The sequence below is a fragment of the Apodemus sylvaticus genome, chromosome 5 (genome assembly GCF_947179515.1).
Source record: "Apodemus sylvaticus chromosome 5, mApoSyl1.1, whole genome shotgun sequence".
In the NCBI taxonomy this organism is placed as follows: domain Eukaryota; kingdom Metazoa; phylum Chordata; class Mammalia; order Rodentia; family Muridae; genus Apodemus; species Apodemus sylvaticus.
In genome coordinates, this window is record NC_067476.1 from 151,628,889 (window position 1) to 151,644,144 (window position 15,256).

The 15,256-nt window shown below is 47.3% G+C and overlaps 2 protein-coding genes across 7 annotated transcripts in view; one reads left to right on the forward strand and one right to left on the reverse strand.

Annotated features, from left to right (window-relative positions):
• The window catches only part of Ncoa3 (nuclear receptor coactivator 3), an 80,144-nt gene extending 67,408 nt beyond the window's left edge, over positions 1-12,736 (forward strand). The window contains 6 exon segments of the mRNA XM_052184316.1: positions 5,124-5,414; positions 7,029-7,115; positions 7,774-7,990; positions 8,501-8,675; positions 9,114-9,255; positions 9,567-12,736. Of these exon segments, the coding sequence (XP_052040276.1) occupies positions 5,124-5,414; positions 7,029-7,115; positions 7,774-7,990; positions 8,501-8,675; positions 9,114-9,255; positions 9,567-9,578 (924 nt within the window). The 3' untranslated portion in view covers positions 9,579-12,736.
• A 673-nt stretch (positions 12,737-13,409) lies between these two features.
• Positions 13,410-15,256, reverse strand: part of Sulf2 (sulfatase 2) — an 82,095-nt gene continuing 80,248 nt past the window's right edge. For 5 of the 6 annotated variants that reach the window (XM_052184320.1, XM_052184317.1, XM_052184319.1 and 2 more), the window contains exons 20-21: positions 15,018-15,071; positions 13,410-14,333 (exon numbers count right to left, since the gene is read on the reverse strand). In XM_052184320.1, coding sequence (XP_052040280.1) covers positions 14,303-14,333; positions 15,018-15,071 — 85 coding nt within the window. In that variant the 3' untranslated portion in view covers positions 13,410-14,302. Of the gene's footprint in view, positions 14,334-15,013; positions 15,072-15,256 lie in introns of those variants that run through there. The other variant, XM_052184322.1, reaches the window with a different exon arrangement.

A 15,256-nucleotide genomic window follows, 5' to 3' on the forward strand; every position in this document is an offset into this window, starting at 1 on the left:
TTTAATCCCAGCACTCTGGGAGGCAGAGGCAGAGGCAGGCGGATTTCTGAGTTCGAGGCCAGCCTGGTCTACAGAGTGAGTTCCAAGACAGCCGGGACTACACAGAGAAACCCTGTCTCGAAAAAAAACAAAACACAAAAACAAAACAACAACAACAACAAAAAAACCCAAAATGGTGCTTATGTAAATTTTTTAGTTTAACTTTATCTTAAACATTTGTTTTATGTTTATGGGTATTTGTATGTACATCTGTGTACTTACTATGTGCATGTTGGCACTCTCAGAGGCCAGAAGAGTTTTGGATTCTTTTGGGACTGAAGTTACAAATGGCTGAGAGCTAGCATATGGGTTCTAGAGACCCCAGTCCTCTAGAAGAGCATCCATATCTCCGGCCCCAATGATAATTACCTAATTTAAAATTTTTTTAGATTTATTAATTTAACTTTATTATGTATGTGAGTGTTTTGCTTGTGTACACACACACACAGCATGTGTGTACTTGGTACTTGCAGATGTTATAAGAGAGTATTGGCGCACTTGGGGCTGGATTTAAAGATGGTTCTGAGCTAAAATGTGGGTTCTGGGACGTGAACCCCGGTCTCCTCAAGCACCCTCTCTTAGTGCTTCCCCCCAAATGCTACTTACTTTTTTATAACCTTTTCTTCAGTCCATAGCTAACCTGCTAGGTATGCCAGTGAGGCAGGCCGCGTGTAAGCAAGGTCTACCGTGGCAAATTAGAGCATTGTCATCTCTTACCTATTTGTATACTCGTCTCATGAAAATACACTTTCACAAGTTTATTTTTGTCTTTCAAGAAATACAGAATTTTCATGGCTATTTTGGAACTCTGTAGACCAGGCTGGCCTTGAACTCAGATTCACATGAACCAGGCTGGCCATGAACTCAGATTCTGCCTCTCCAGTGCTGGGATTAGAAGGGTGTGCCACCATGCTCAGCATCACAAACAGGTTTGAAGTGTTTGAGGTGGTTACTTCTATTTATGTGGTATTGGGCAATGTCCAGATGTCTGTTCAACAGTAAACCAAGGGGAGGCCCCGGCTGCCCGTAGGGACCTAGACATACAGATGAGGAAGTGTATGGGAATGTTTGGTCACGTGCTGCACGGAAGCGGAAGAGGGGCTGATCTCCTAAACATGGAGTTGCAGGCAGTTGTCAGCTGCCTGCTGTCGGTGCTGGGAACTGAACTTTGGTCCTCGGGAAGATCAGCCACACCCCAACATGGAGCTGTCTCTGCAGTCGCGTCTTAGAGTTTTCAAAGGGTCATGGGGAAACGCTGAGCAGTTTTGATGTCCAACTTCAGAGATGCCAGTGACACCCCGCCCTGACACTGAAGAGCATCTGCATTTGGGGTGCATGTGTCTGTGTCTGTCTGTCTGTCCGTGTCCGACACCTGGCCCTGCTGCTGAAGAGCACGCTGAATTTGGGGTGCGTGTGTTGTCTGTCTGTCTGTCTGTCCATCCATCCATCCATGTCCGACCACTGGCCCTGCTGCTGAAGAGCATGCTGCATTTGGTCTGCCGTTCTTCCCACTTGCTGGGTACAGGTCTCTTTACAATTCTGATGAACACACACGCCTGGTGTGGTGGTGCTCGCTTTCAGTTCTAGCGCTCTGGGAGTCAGAAGCTGGGTTGAGTTCAAGGCAAGCCTGGTGTTTATAGCAAGTTCCAAGCCATCCAAAGTTCACAGTGACACCCTATCTCAGAAACCCAAACAACAACAGAAGCAAGTGCTGACAAATGGAAAGAATATATGAAAACAGCCTTCAAACCCTCTGTGCGCAGCAAAGGAGGTATCATTAGTAACTGTAGAACACACATTTAGATTTAAAGCAGTGCATGCACACACACCCATGAGTGTGTGTGCATGCTTAAAAGGGTGACAAGTGACAGTCACCATCATTGTCAGCTATCGCGGTCTCATTCTTGGGCTTTGCTCTGAGTATCAGGCCATCGTTCAGGCTTTGTAGGATCTGTAGCTGTGACCTCATTTTACCATGATGCATCTAGCGTGTAGCTGATGAGGAGTGTGTATGCCTTTGTCTGCTCCAAGAGAAAGGTGAAAGACCAGGTTTATGTGTCCCACCCGCTCTGGAAGCCAAGTCAGGAAAGTCAGAGGATTCCAGAATTCAAAAGCAGGGCAGTGTATGTTCATTCTCCCAAATGAGAGCAAGGACCATTACTCAAAAGCTTTGGTCAAATTAAGCAAGTTTTATTTTCTTCCAGACAGAGCTATTTCTCTAAAGCAGGGTTTGAGAAAATAGCATTGGACATTGGAGAAGGTGGGGTTTATGGGAGAGCCTCAAAACTTCATGTCTAGGGGGTTTTCAAGGGTTTTTCATTCTTGGCAGAATATTCAAAATTATTTGGCAGAGCATCTTAATCAGGGTGAAGGTTAGGGGATAGGGTGTGGAACATGTCAAATTCCAGAAAAAGGGTCAAGACATGGTCAAACCAGAAGTTTCACAGAAAACAGAAATGAACTTATTTTGACCTGGTAACTAGATAGATAGCTGGTCTATCACATCAGGACCTTGTCACAGAAAGGAAAATGGCACTTGTTTTTCTTTCTTTCTTTTTTTTCTTTTTTTTTTTTTTTTTTTGTTTTTTGGGTTTTGGTTTTTTCAAGACAGGGTTTCTCTGTGTAGCCCTGGCTGTCCAGGAACTCACTCTGTAGACCAGGCTGGCCTCGAACTCAGAAATCTGCTTGCCTCCCAGAGTGCTGGGATTATAGGCATGCACCACCGCCGCCCGCACTTGTTGTTTTTCTAGATGAGTAGTTTCAGCTTTTCCTCTCAGCACCATTGTGTGGCTCAGGCAGGTGACCATGCACACAACAGAGCATGATTACTTAAGAAGGATATTTACTAATTGACAGGCAAAAGAGATTACTGGCTCTCACTGTGCTTCCTTGCAAGCGTGCTTGTCTCGTCCTGTTTGCTGGCCATGCACCTGTGCTCTGTAGTTTTCTAACGCAGTATGTGAGAGACGTCAGGACTGCCTGGCGAGACGGTTCACACTGAGCTGTGTAGTTCCATGGAGGTGTAGAGGCCATGCCTAGTTAGTCCTTGCAGTAGTTATGTTCCCAGGCTTGCCACGTGCAGTATGATACTCGTAAATGCTGGGCAGTACACACTGTGAGCAGTCTGTCATAAGTGGCATGGCTTTAGCTTTATTTTCAGTTTAAGAATGCTGCTGGGCATGGTGGTGCACAGCTTTCATTTCAGCAATGAGGAGGCTGGGCTCTTGAGTTTTAGGCCAGCCTGGTCTACAAAGTTCTAGGATGTCCAGGGATACATAGAGAAATCTTGTCTTGAAAAACAATAATAACAACAACAAAAACAGGACCCCACAACAAAAAAAAAATCTGAAAGAAACCATCAACATTTTCAAAATTGTGTTTAATACCCACAGTAATTTATAATAGTAAAATGCTGGGGAAATCCCAGAAGCTAAGTTGTTAATTGGGAAACATTTAAATGATATCTAAGACATCTATAAAAACAGCCATAGGTGACAAGTGACACAATGATGAGATAGTCTATCAAGTACTGTTCTGTTGGGCTGACCCAAACTGGCAACATGTATTTGGTCCCTGGAACTCACATAAAGGTCACATGAAGATGGAAGGGGAGAAGCAGCTTCCCAAAGCTGTCCTCTGACATCCACATGTGCACTGTGGTGTGCACACACACACATTGCATGCGACAACAGTAAAAGTAAAGTGAAAGTGTTATGGACATTGTCAAGACAGTGGGTATTTATAGTATGGCGTCTGTGATCAGAGAGGAGACATGATCTAGACAGGAAATGCAGAAAATGCTGAATACCCCCAGGAATGGAGACACTGTCTAAACTTGAGGTGGCCATTAACTGAGTGGCCAGAGAGGGCATGGAGAAGAGCCTCGAAACTGGCTAAATTCTGCTTATACTATATTTACCAGTGGGCTTAGGTTGGTTCTCAGAATCTTCTAAATTGTTTACATTCATTTCAGTAGACTGTGCAAGAGGAGAGAGGTTAATGCACACAGTGTCTGTGTGCAATGTAACATGCAACTGCTTTATCAAAGATGCTGTGTCTGGAATGACAGGGTAGTGAAGCACAAATGCCCATGACTGCAAGGGACCATGGGCGTCATGGGGAGGGTCCTGGGAGTGGACCGCATAGAGCGGAAGGATAGAAACAGCAGGGAGGACCCTGAGAAGACGGGAGGAGGGAGTCCTGGAGAGATTGGGGGAAAGCAGCTTGTCTTTCTTGTGGGGAAGTGGGGGGATTGTAAACATTTGATTTCTGCTCTATGGACTAAGTTTGAATGCTGGGGACACTCAGGTTCATTTGCATAAGCCAAGTGAGTTCAGAAATATTTTGGGTAGAAAGCATAATTTGATAGCTAGTTATCCTTTGTGTCTGAGAGCACCCAGGCAGGAAGTATTGCGAGAGACGAGGAAAACCTGAGGAGCCTCAGTGTACGCTCCACCCTTTAATACCCACTTTTGGGAGGCAGAGGCAGGCAGATCTCAAGAGTTTGAGGCCGGCCTGGTCTGCAGAGTGAGTTAATTCCATAACAGGCAGGGCTACACAGAGACCCTATCTTCAAACAAAACAAAAGAAACTCAACAAAACAAAGCAAGCAAACACACAAAGCCCCAAATTCCACAGAGCCATGGTGAAGTATGCCAACCTGAGAATGTGTGTGTTGCCCACTGTGATTTTCATTTATCTGATTGATTTGAGAGGTGTGTGGTTCTTAGTGTATAGAGCTCTAGTTTTTAGCCAGTAGTATTTCTTCAGGTATTAAATGCACTGTAGCTCCCAAAAAGGCTCTCTCTCTCTCTCTCTCTCTCTCTCTCTCTCTCTCTCTCTCTCTCTCTCTCTCTCTCTCTCTCTCTCTCGTGTGTGTGTGTGTGTGTGAAAGAGAGAGAGAGAGTGTGTGTCTGCTGTGTGCCAGGACTCCGCTCCTGTAGGAGGTGTGTTTTGTGTAACTGCAGCTTCTGAGCCACCACTGTTCCCATGCACTGATTTACATTTCTTCCCTTGTTTACAGCATTTGCTTTTGGTTGCTTTCCTAGGTGTAGCTAACCACCCCTTTGTGTTTGATGTTTAAGGGACAAGCTTTGGAGTCCAAACAGGATGTTTTCCAAGGCCAAGAAGCAGCCATGATGGATCAGAAGGCTGCACTCTATGGACAGACGTACCCAGCTCAGGGTCCTCCACTGCAAGGAGGCTTTAACCTTCAGGGACAGTCCCCAACCTTCAACTCCATGATGAGTCAGATTAGCCCGCAGGGCAGCTTTCCTCTCCAAGGCATGCATCCCAGAGCAGGTCTCGTGAGACCAAGGACGAACACCCCGAAGCAGCTGAGGATGCAGCTTCAGCAGAGGCTGCAGGGCCAGCAGGTGAGCCAGCTGTGTGTGCCCGGGCCCTGGCTACCGGCTCTCCCCTCTAGGCTAACTAAAGGAATACCTTTCGCTTTCCCTTCTCTGTAAGATTCTGTTTGTGCAGACAGTTCCTTGATAAGGAGCATATATTAAACTTGGGTATCTTTCTAGATGTATGTATATTCTTTGGTATGATATTAGCAGTGGCAGATGGTTCAGTGGGTAAATGTACTTTCCAAGCAAGCCAGTTTAATTCTTAGCGCCTTGCTTGTTCATGCTTTTAATCCTAGCTCTTGGGAGGCAGAAGCACAGGTCTCTGTGAGTTCCATGGACCAGCCTGGTCTACAGAGTGAGTTCCAGGCCACTTAGGACTGCACAGTGAGCTGTTTCACACAGAACAGAACAGCTGGAGGAGCTGCATGTCTTGATGGTCCTTGGAAGGCATTTCCTCAGCTTTTTGTTTTAAAGACAAGACCTAGAGAATTGCCCAGGCTACGGGCCTTGAACTTATAACCCTCCTGCTTCAACCTCTCAAACAGATCCCTGTATGCAGTCATGTGCTAGCATCCCTGTTGACTCAGTATTTTAATGGAAACCACTTCTTGATGTTTTTAAAGCTTTTAGTACCTTGGGGCTGGAGGCATGCTCAGCTGTTAAGAACATGTGTTACTCTTCAGTTCCTGGGACCTACATTGGGCAACTCAGTCTAACCCTAGTTCTAGGGGATCCACACCCTTCTCTTTCTGACCCTGGAAAATACCCATGTGCACAAACCCACATGTAGATGCATTCAAAATAAGAATAAGTATTTTAAAGGAATTAATATTTTAAATAGGACTTTATTTCTTTCCATTGTTTGTTTCCTTAATCTACAGTTGCTTTAAAGTGTAATTGTATGGTTGCATAAGCTGTAAGTGCTGGTGTGTGTGCTTGTGACATGTGGGGGCAGTGAGTCACCTGAGTAGGAGAGTGGTCAAGCTGAGAGCCCAGTAAGCCGGAGCCAGGCTAGGGCTGCTTCTGAAGGGGCTCATAACCAGCGGCTGTGTGCCCGTGCGCGTGGTGCCACTATAGCTTACTGCTTTCTGTTAAATGCTCACTAGGATCTGATCAGGTCAGAGTAGTTGTTTGATTATCTGAGCAGTCCGTGGAGCCACCTGACATTGTGGATCCAGTGCGCCCTGTGTTGTTTAAACTGCAGAGTTGTTGTTTGTGCTAAAAAGCTTTACACTGAGGCAGGGGATTGTTGTCACTGTCGCTGTCCTGGAACTCCCTGTCCTGGCTGGCCTTGAACTTCTTTCCTATTTTTTTTTAAAGGTTTACTGTATTTTTAATAGTGTTTGTGCAGTTCGTGTCTGTACACATACACGTGCCTGCAGAGGCCAGGGATTGGGGTCCACTGGAACTGTGGCCCACTAAGTAGGTGCCAGGAAAGGAGCCCTACCCTGGTCCTGAGGATGAAGTGTGCGTGCTGAGCCATCTTCCTTCTGTAGAATGGATGTGAGCCAGTTCAATTTAAATGTGGCTCCCTAGCTCAGTGGGTTTGGAGAGCGCTCACCGGGTGGTGGTCGTTTGTAAAACTGACTGGGGCTTGCTAACAAGCTCCGTGTGACCTACTAACTCAACTCTGTTCAGTTTTTAAATCAGAGCCGGCAGGCACTGGAGATGAAAATGGAGAACCCCACTGGTGGTGCTACTGTGATGAGGCCCATGATGCCCCAGGTACGTTCCTAGCAGAGGAGGGTCCAGTCCAGGTTGGCCCCACCCAGCCCGGCCCGGCCTTAGCCCACGCCTATTAAAATAATTCTGAAGTTTTTGTGAGACCTGGTTGTCACACTTTCTCTCTTTAAATTTTTTTTTATTTTATGTTTATGTGAGTGTGCTATCTACATGGATGTCTGCATCATGTGGAGGCCAGAAAAGGATGTGAGAAATCCTGGACCTGGAGTTAAAGACTGTTGTGAGCATCCGTGTGGGTGTGGGAACCGAGCGCAGGCCCTCCGAAGAGCAGCCCATGTTCCTTCCCTTCCGAGCCATGTCGCCTGTACTTCTGTACTTTCTCTTTCAGTCTTCCTCTGCTTTACTAGTGCTGAGGGGCTGGAGAGAAGTGGCTACTCAGTAAACCATCAGTACACTCACCCAGCTTGGTTCCCTTGGTGACGAGCTGCCGTGTTGTAAGAGCCGCCTCTGAGCGTGCCCAGGGAGGGCACATGCTCGCTGGGCGGCATTTGGAAGCCACGGGTGTAAAGAACTGCTGTGTATATTTTCCTTTAGTCACAGAGAAGACACTTGAGTGTTCTTTCTGGTCCATAGCTCATGTGCTGTGGGACACTCTACTCTGTGAACTGCAGTTGATGGTGTGTCTCTGGGCTCCCAGCAGGCCTTCTTCAACGCCCAGATGGCTGCCCAGCAGAAACGGGAGCTGATGACCCATCACCTGCAGCAGCAGAGGATGGCGATGATGATGTCGCAGCCACAGCCTCAGGCCTTCAGCCCGCCTCCCAATGTCACCGCTTCCCCCAGCATGGATGGCGTCTTGGCAGGCTCAGCAATGCCACAAGCCCCTCCACAGCAGTTCCCATATCCAACAAATTACGGTAAGCCTGGAGGATTACACTCTTCCCAAAGTAGTGTTTTTAAGGCCACAAGCTTTACTAGGTCTGATGTGTATGAAAACAAAGTACTGCTTACTCCATCTTGTTTGTCAGGAAAACTGTCTGGTGGATGGCAGGAGCTGGAGCCTGCCGGAGAAACAGGCAGCCTGTGTTCCCACAGTTGGCCAGTTTTTTCCTTTTAGCCCCAGAAAACCCCTCCCCGCTTACTTGGAAAAGATTACATAAACCTCTCTCTTGCCTCTTCTTCACATCCCAGTGTCGAAGGATGCCATGTTATCTCTGGACTCTACCCTGAGGGACAGATCCCAGATGGGCTTCTCCATCCCTTTTTTTGTCAGATACTTGGGCACTTGCTGTGATGATACTAAGCAGGCAGTGCTTCAGGCCCACCTTCGGGGAGGTTCTGGGATAGAGATATGTGTGGGAGAGTGCAGCCCTGCCTGAGTCCAAGGATGCCGTGCTTGAACTCTGATTTCTGTTCATTTCTTCAAGGAATGGGACAACCACCAGAGCCAGCCTTTGGTCGAGGCTCTAGTCCTCCCAGTGCAATGATGTCATCAAGAATGGGGCCTTCCCAGAATGCCATGGTGCAGCATCCTCAGACTGCGCCAGTGTATCAGCCCTCAGAAATGAAGGGGTGGCCGTCAGGGAACCTGGCCAGGAACGGGTAAGGGTCTGACTTACTTTTCACAGTCACGCTTATTGGATGGAGAGATCACATGCTTGACTCTTAGAAAATGAGGCATGTGGCTTGTGTTGCGGTTGCTTTATATTGTGCCATGTTTCTGAGCATACTGAGTCCTGACAGTTGTGAAAATAGAAGGCAGGCAGGCTATCAAGAAGTTGTTCTCAGGCTGGGCGTGCCTTTAATCCCAACACTTGGGAGGCAAAGGCAGGAGGATCTCTGAGTTCAAGGCCAGCCTGGTCTACATAGGGAGCTCCATACCAGCCAGAGGAACATAGAGAGACCCTGTCTCAAACAACAATATCATAAAGATGTTCTTCTCTGTTTTCTGCTTGGGTGGAGGGATATTTGGTAGAACTCTGACTGCCTGTGCGCCCTGTGGTCTGCATCTGGAAGTCACAGTGTCCCCTCTTTCCGCAGCAATTTCCCCCAGCAGCAGCTTGTCCCCCAGGGGAGCCCTGCAGCGTACAACATGGTGCACATGAGCAGCAGTGCTGGTCACCTGGGACAGATGACCATGACTCCCATGCCCATGTCTGGCATGCCCATGGGTCCTGATCAGGTACGGGCATCTGTTCTTAAGTCTCCCGGGAAGCCTTTTTCCTCCTAGAACCAGAACCCCAACAGTGGTCTGGAGATTTTAACTTGGATATACTTACACAAGTAAAGTTGTGTAAAGTAAGTATACAACTTTAACTTACACAAACTACTACCATGTTTTGAAAGCATTTGGCTTGAAGGTCCTGAGCTATTAGATATTTGTGTTTAAGAAGTGGATTCTAAAAGAGTCTGAACCAGCCAGCGGGGCATGGCGAGAGTGTAGAGACAGTGGCTGATTTCTGCTGTGCTGACCCTGTGTTCTTCTGTTAACAGAAATACTGCTGACATCTCCCCGGTGGGGCCGAGAAGGAAATCACTGCACAGACGACACTGCACAGGATCATCGGGACGTAGCGAGTCACTGTTTAGGCATCCAGCCTGGAAGCAGGGCCAGCGTGACCACCGCCAGGGTGTTCCACGTGCTGTCATTTGAGCAGAACTGGGTCTCAAGCTGAAGCGCACTGTCTACCTGATGCCCTGCCTCTCTTCTGTGTGGCATGGTGTTCTGCCTCATGAGGATGTGACTCTGGAGAGGAGGTGTTCATAATCACCGCTCTCTAATGTCACTTCCTTCTGCCTCGCCAGCCAAAGTCTTCACATAGATCTAGATGGCTAGGGTTTCTGTCTCACAGCACTGGACGAGGAGCACAGTCTGCCTTCAAGCGTGTCGTCAGCAAGTAGTTCTGTGTCTTCTCCTGTCCAGTGCAGTCAGTGTTTCTGTGCTCTTGTCCCTTACAGCTGTAGCCCCCAGAGTCTTGTTGTCCTAGGTCTCTCCCGATGAAGTCCCTGTACCCTGTAATTCTCAAGGATTTGTCATTGATGTTAAATGGCTTTGCAGAAGGGAAAATGAGATGGCAGTATTGAATTTTCCCTCCCGGATGTGCAGCCAAGTGCACTTTACTGAGGAAGTCACGGAGAAATGCAATATTCTGAGGGCGTGAGGAGTGGCAAACCACATTCCTGGTTTCTGTCTGCACTAATCTGTTAGGACAAGAACATGATTGTTTTTTGTTTGTTTGTTGTTTCTTTCACGTGCTGGCGTCACCCTTTGCCTATATGGTGGAGCAATAATGCTTTGAAATAAACTTGTGAACCCAAGGCCCTGCAGGTACTGCACTCTGAGTCAGAAGCCAGTAGTGCTTCTGGGAATACACTTCTTTTTGTAAATAGGATCTTTTAAGATATTGTATTATGTGAAAATATGTGCATACCTCTTTTTGTAGGTCACAGCAGCTCATTTTTACAGAGTTTGTGAAACTAAATATTTAACATTGTCAATTTCTGTAAGCTCCATTCAGTGAGGCTACAGACAGAGGAACAGAGGAATCATCTGGAGTGCCCAGCCCAGGGGGACAGGGCAGCTCACAGCCCCCCCCCCCCCCCCCCCCCCCCCCGATTTATAGGCCTCACTCTTTAAAATACAGGCTTTTAAAAGTGATCATTTGTTTAGATGTAGGCATTTAAATTTTTTAAAAAATTTCTTTACCAGAGAACTACGCACTTTGTTAATTTGCGGGGGAAAGGATAGATGTGGGGAAATGAGCTTTAAAACAAAAACAAAAAACCGCCAAGAGTTTAAAAACAAAACCGAAGCAAAGTGAATTCAAAAAGAATCTTGTGTTTTTTTAAAGCAGTCCATAAATTAAATGATAATAATTTTGGAAAACGTGTAGCCCACTCATCATTTTAGAAGTGATTTCTGTTACTAGGACCTGAGCCCCACCTTTAGGTTGAAGGCCCTGGGCCCTTGCTGCCCGCGGTCTGGTGTCTGCTCTGCTCCCCTGCTGTTCAGCGCACGGGGTGTCTCACTGCCTCTCTGCATCAGGGCGCTGAGCTTGGGGCCAGGCCTGCCACAGCTGCCAAGTCAGCGATGCCTTGGCCCGTGCCAGGCTCCTGCCACCTCCCTCCTCCTTGGCACCTGTCCTAGTCAGTTTGGAGCAGGGAAACCAAGTGTAATACCCTTTATTTTGGTTCCTTACGTTCAAACAATTAGATGACATTAGGTTATTAGAATGTCTGTAGCTTCCAAGTACCTCTGCTAGCTCTGTGTCGTTTTCCCAAGAGCCAGTTAGTGTTTAAAAACCACACGATTAGCCAGTTGTCCTCCATCTTCCCGAAGGGAGCACCGCTTCATTCTCTGAGAGGCCCTGGTGGATGGATTTGGCTTTCCATGTTTCGGTCATGATGGGCTTCCCTCTGACTAACCCGCTGACCCCAATGTCATTGTGTGCTGTGCCCTGCAGGTGACACCTTCTGAGCTAGCTGGGCGGGGCTGAGCCTTCCTTGCTTAGGTGTGTAGGCCACAGTGGTGCTCCTCCCACAGTGGTGCTCCCCACCCCCTTACTTGGAAAGACATTTAAAACCCAACCTAGATTCTGTCCTCAGCATCCCAGCTCCAGGCTAACTGGCTGGCACCCCCTTTTTGTATGGGGAGACATTATTATGTTTTTATATTTTCTACTTTCTAATTTTTATTGGTGCCAGTTTAAAATTCTGATTTCCTTTTAATAGCCTCCAGGATAATTTGTTGTTTTTACCTGAATTGCCCTTTAATCTTTTTTGGGTCATTCTCTTTGTACTCTTCTTGCCTACCTCACCCCCCCCCCAACCCAACCCCTCACTGGCCCCTCTTTAAACCTAGGTGTCTTTGGGGCAAATGGTATAAAAGTATTCTTTTCATCTGCTTTTATGATGTGGGGACATTTCCAGTATCTACTTTTTTTTTTTTTTTTTGCTGAATCCAAAGATATATAAATAAATGTATTTTATGAAGATCCAAATGATATTAAGGAAACATGTTTCTTAGAAAATAAATGAGGCTGTGCTGTTGCTGTCAGTATCAGGCGCTCTCTCTTCCTAAGCTGTGCCCCGGCATTGACAGCCCTACTCAGTTCATCAGCATTAGATGCTGAGGTGAGTCAGGCCACAGGCAGATAATTGGCTCGATTCAGGGGTAGATGCAGCTGGGCCACGCAGAGGGTTTCCCGTTGACAGCACGCCAGTCCAGTCCCCTCTCTATCTGTGGCGGAGCTGTCATGGGTTCTGTTCCCAAGTCGAGTGTTACCAGGAGCGAACCGCTAGACTAGCTGGAATCTGGCCCCGCCATGAAGCGACAGCGGATTTACCTCCACTGCAGGTGATTAAAAATAGGGCGGTGTTTTGTTTTTCTCTTACCTCCTCCCTTTTTCTCATCCTTTGAAAATATGGAGTTTTGAAGAAGATGGAAATGCTACTCCAAGAGCAGTAAATTCTCAGGAACTGACTGACACCACTGAGAACACATTTGGGGTCAAACACGTTTATATTAAGTGTCACTTAAGATGATGTCATTCTTTACACGGCAAGGAATGGAAACCACGTTGGTGACTCAGTCGGATGGAGCTGTGGATGTCTTGCCGACTGTCTGGATGCTCTTGTAAATAAAGGTTTCTATTTAAACCTCAGCCTAAGCATGCTTTTCCCCTCCTCTCCGAACCCAGGGCAGGGGTGAAGTTGGGATAAGGAGTGAGGTCGCTTCCTGTCTCTGAGGTCGCAACAGTTCTTGCTCCAAGGAGCCTGGACCTGTTCAAGGCATTTGAAACCGATGGGACCGTTTAGACTGGTGGTTCTCAGTCTTCCTATGGCTGCAACCCTTTAATTGCATTCCTCTTACTGTGGCGACCCCCAATCACAGTACTACTACTGCTGCTACTTCTTTATAACTAACTTTGTTGTGAACTGTAACATCAATAAGTGTTCTCTGATGGCCTTAGGCCACCCCTGTGAAAGGGTTGTTGAAAAACAGCCTGGTTAAGTGTGAGCGCCCTCTACTGAGGCGGGCTGTCTTCCACCAGCCCGCTTTGACAGCTGCCTTCTGGCAGCCATGTGGACCGGTCACCCTACCTGGTAGGACAAAGGGCTGGCAGAGTTGGATGCTTTGCTGTAGAGAAACAAACTTTACAAATAGATGCCCCAGAGCTGGTGAAACTTACCTGTGAGGTCCCTGGAAGCACGGATAGGTTTAATATTAATGGTTACCCTCTGCTTCTCCAAACCCTCTCGGCTGAAGGTTGACAACATCTTGGATGCCTCAAGAAAAAGTAAAAATAATAAGACAGAAAAAAAAATTCCCAAGATAGCCTTTTACAAAAATTCAAAGATTTTTTTTTTCATACCAATAGCTAGTCATTGGCTGGGAGTTGGAACACTGTAAGATGGTGCTTATACTACAAAATTTCTTTACAAATACAATGTCATTAAAACACAGGACACACATCAACTTGGGGTTTCAGTACCTTAGAAAAACATCAGTTCTGGGACGGGTAACAAAGGAACGAGTCCCGAGCGGGAACAGAAATGGTGGAAAGCTCACGGCATTATCCTTGACACTAGCCACAGAACGTTTATTGACACCACGACTTTTGAAAAGCGGGATTTCAGATTAGTGAGGTTCCCCTACAAGTCCCTGTGTTGGTCACATGTGAGCAGTCACGTATGTATGGTAAAGGCAGCTTCTGAGGCAGCCGGGTCAACCAGCCAGGTGAATGGTACTGTTTTTTGTGCTATAGACTCATTGTCAGGACTGTGATGCTGACAGCACCTGGGATGTCCGTGCTTTCTCCAAAGAATAAGAAGGTTAAAACAAGCTTTTTTTCTCTGTTTGACTGGGGGAGGGCTGCGGGGTAGGGAGTGGGTGAATCCCAGCACTTTCCATCTCTGGAGGAAATGTCCATGGAAAGAGTTCCTTTGTCTTTGTGAGCCTCTGAAGGGTGAGCAGAGACTCCAGGTGTGAGACCGCATCCCAGTGTGGCTGGCCGGTGGTGGGTGAGCTTCTGTCCAGAGCAAAGCAGGGGGGAAAATGAGCCTCAGGAAGTCCAGGTGTTGTCCTCCAGGATTTCCTGTCCCAAGAGCAGGCCCTGCCTCCTGTCAGGTCTCCCAGTTCCAACACTGGCCTTCTGGGAATCGGGTTTTTTTTTGCACGGCCTGGGCAGCCACATGAGGCCTCTGGTTTTGAAGGTCCCTCTGGCCGCTTAGCCTTCCCAGCCTTCCCATAGCTGTCCCCTGCAGAACAGAGCGCACACTCAGCTTTCAGTCACCATGCCATCTGGATTTCAGTCAGCCCCACGCTGCCAGCGTTGCCTTAAGGATGTGGCTGATGGGAAGGAGCACTGAGGCCACAAGGGAAGGAATTGCATTTTTGAGAGAATCTGGCACAGAATCTGACCCCTTGGGGAACGGTTTGGCTCCACCCTTTAGACACAAGGGGAACTGCAGGTGGCTGCAGTCTGCACATGGCCCTGTGACAGCCGTTCTGAGGAGAAGGGCACACCTTGTTAGTCCTTCTGCAGCCACATCCTTCAAGGTGTCTGTCAGCAGCAGTACTTAAGTACTTCCCAGCTCTATGTAATAAATAGCCCCAGCTTACAGACTGTTACTGAGAGAACAGCAGTCTATTAGGATCGGGTATTGATTTGAAATATGAAATGTATTCACATTATCCCATTAGGAAAAGCAGCTATGATTTTGTCTGGTCTTAGCAGGGAGCAGAGGGTAATAAGATAGAGCATGCATGAAGACCCAGCCCTGGAGAGGAAACACGGGCTGGGTGGAGTTTGGTGTAGAACTCTTGCTTAGCACGATCGATTCCTGGCTTTGATGCCAGTACTAAGAACCAGAAAACATCAGCAACAAAACAAGCAAGCCAGAACCAGCTCTGCTTGTCTGCAAACTGGTTCTTCAACTCACAGTGATTTGGAAGAAGGTCTCTTCATGTCTGGCCATTTTCGACGCTGAAACTGCCTAAATTTTCCGATGCCAAAAGGGAAATGTGTGTTAAACACAATTGTGGAAATCACATTCCCTCCCTCCAAAGAGACTGTAAAGTTGGTGTCTGAGGTGACACCCGTCACTGTCATTATGCCCTAGGCAGTTTCTCAATAGGTACAACTATTAAACAGGACAGGTTAAGATGAGGGACCTTAGCT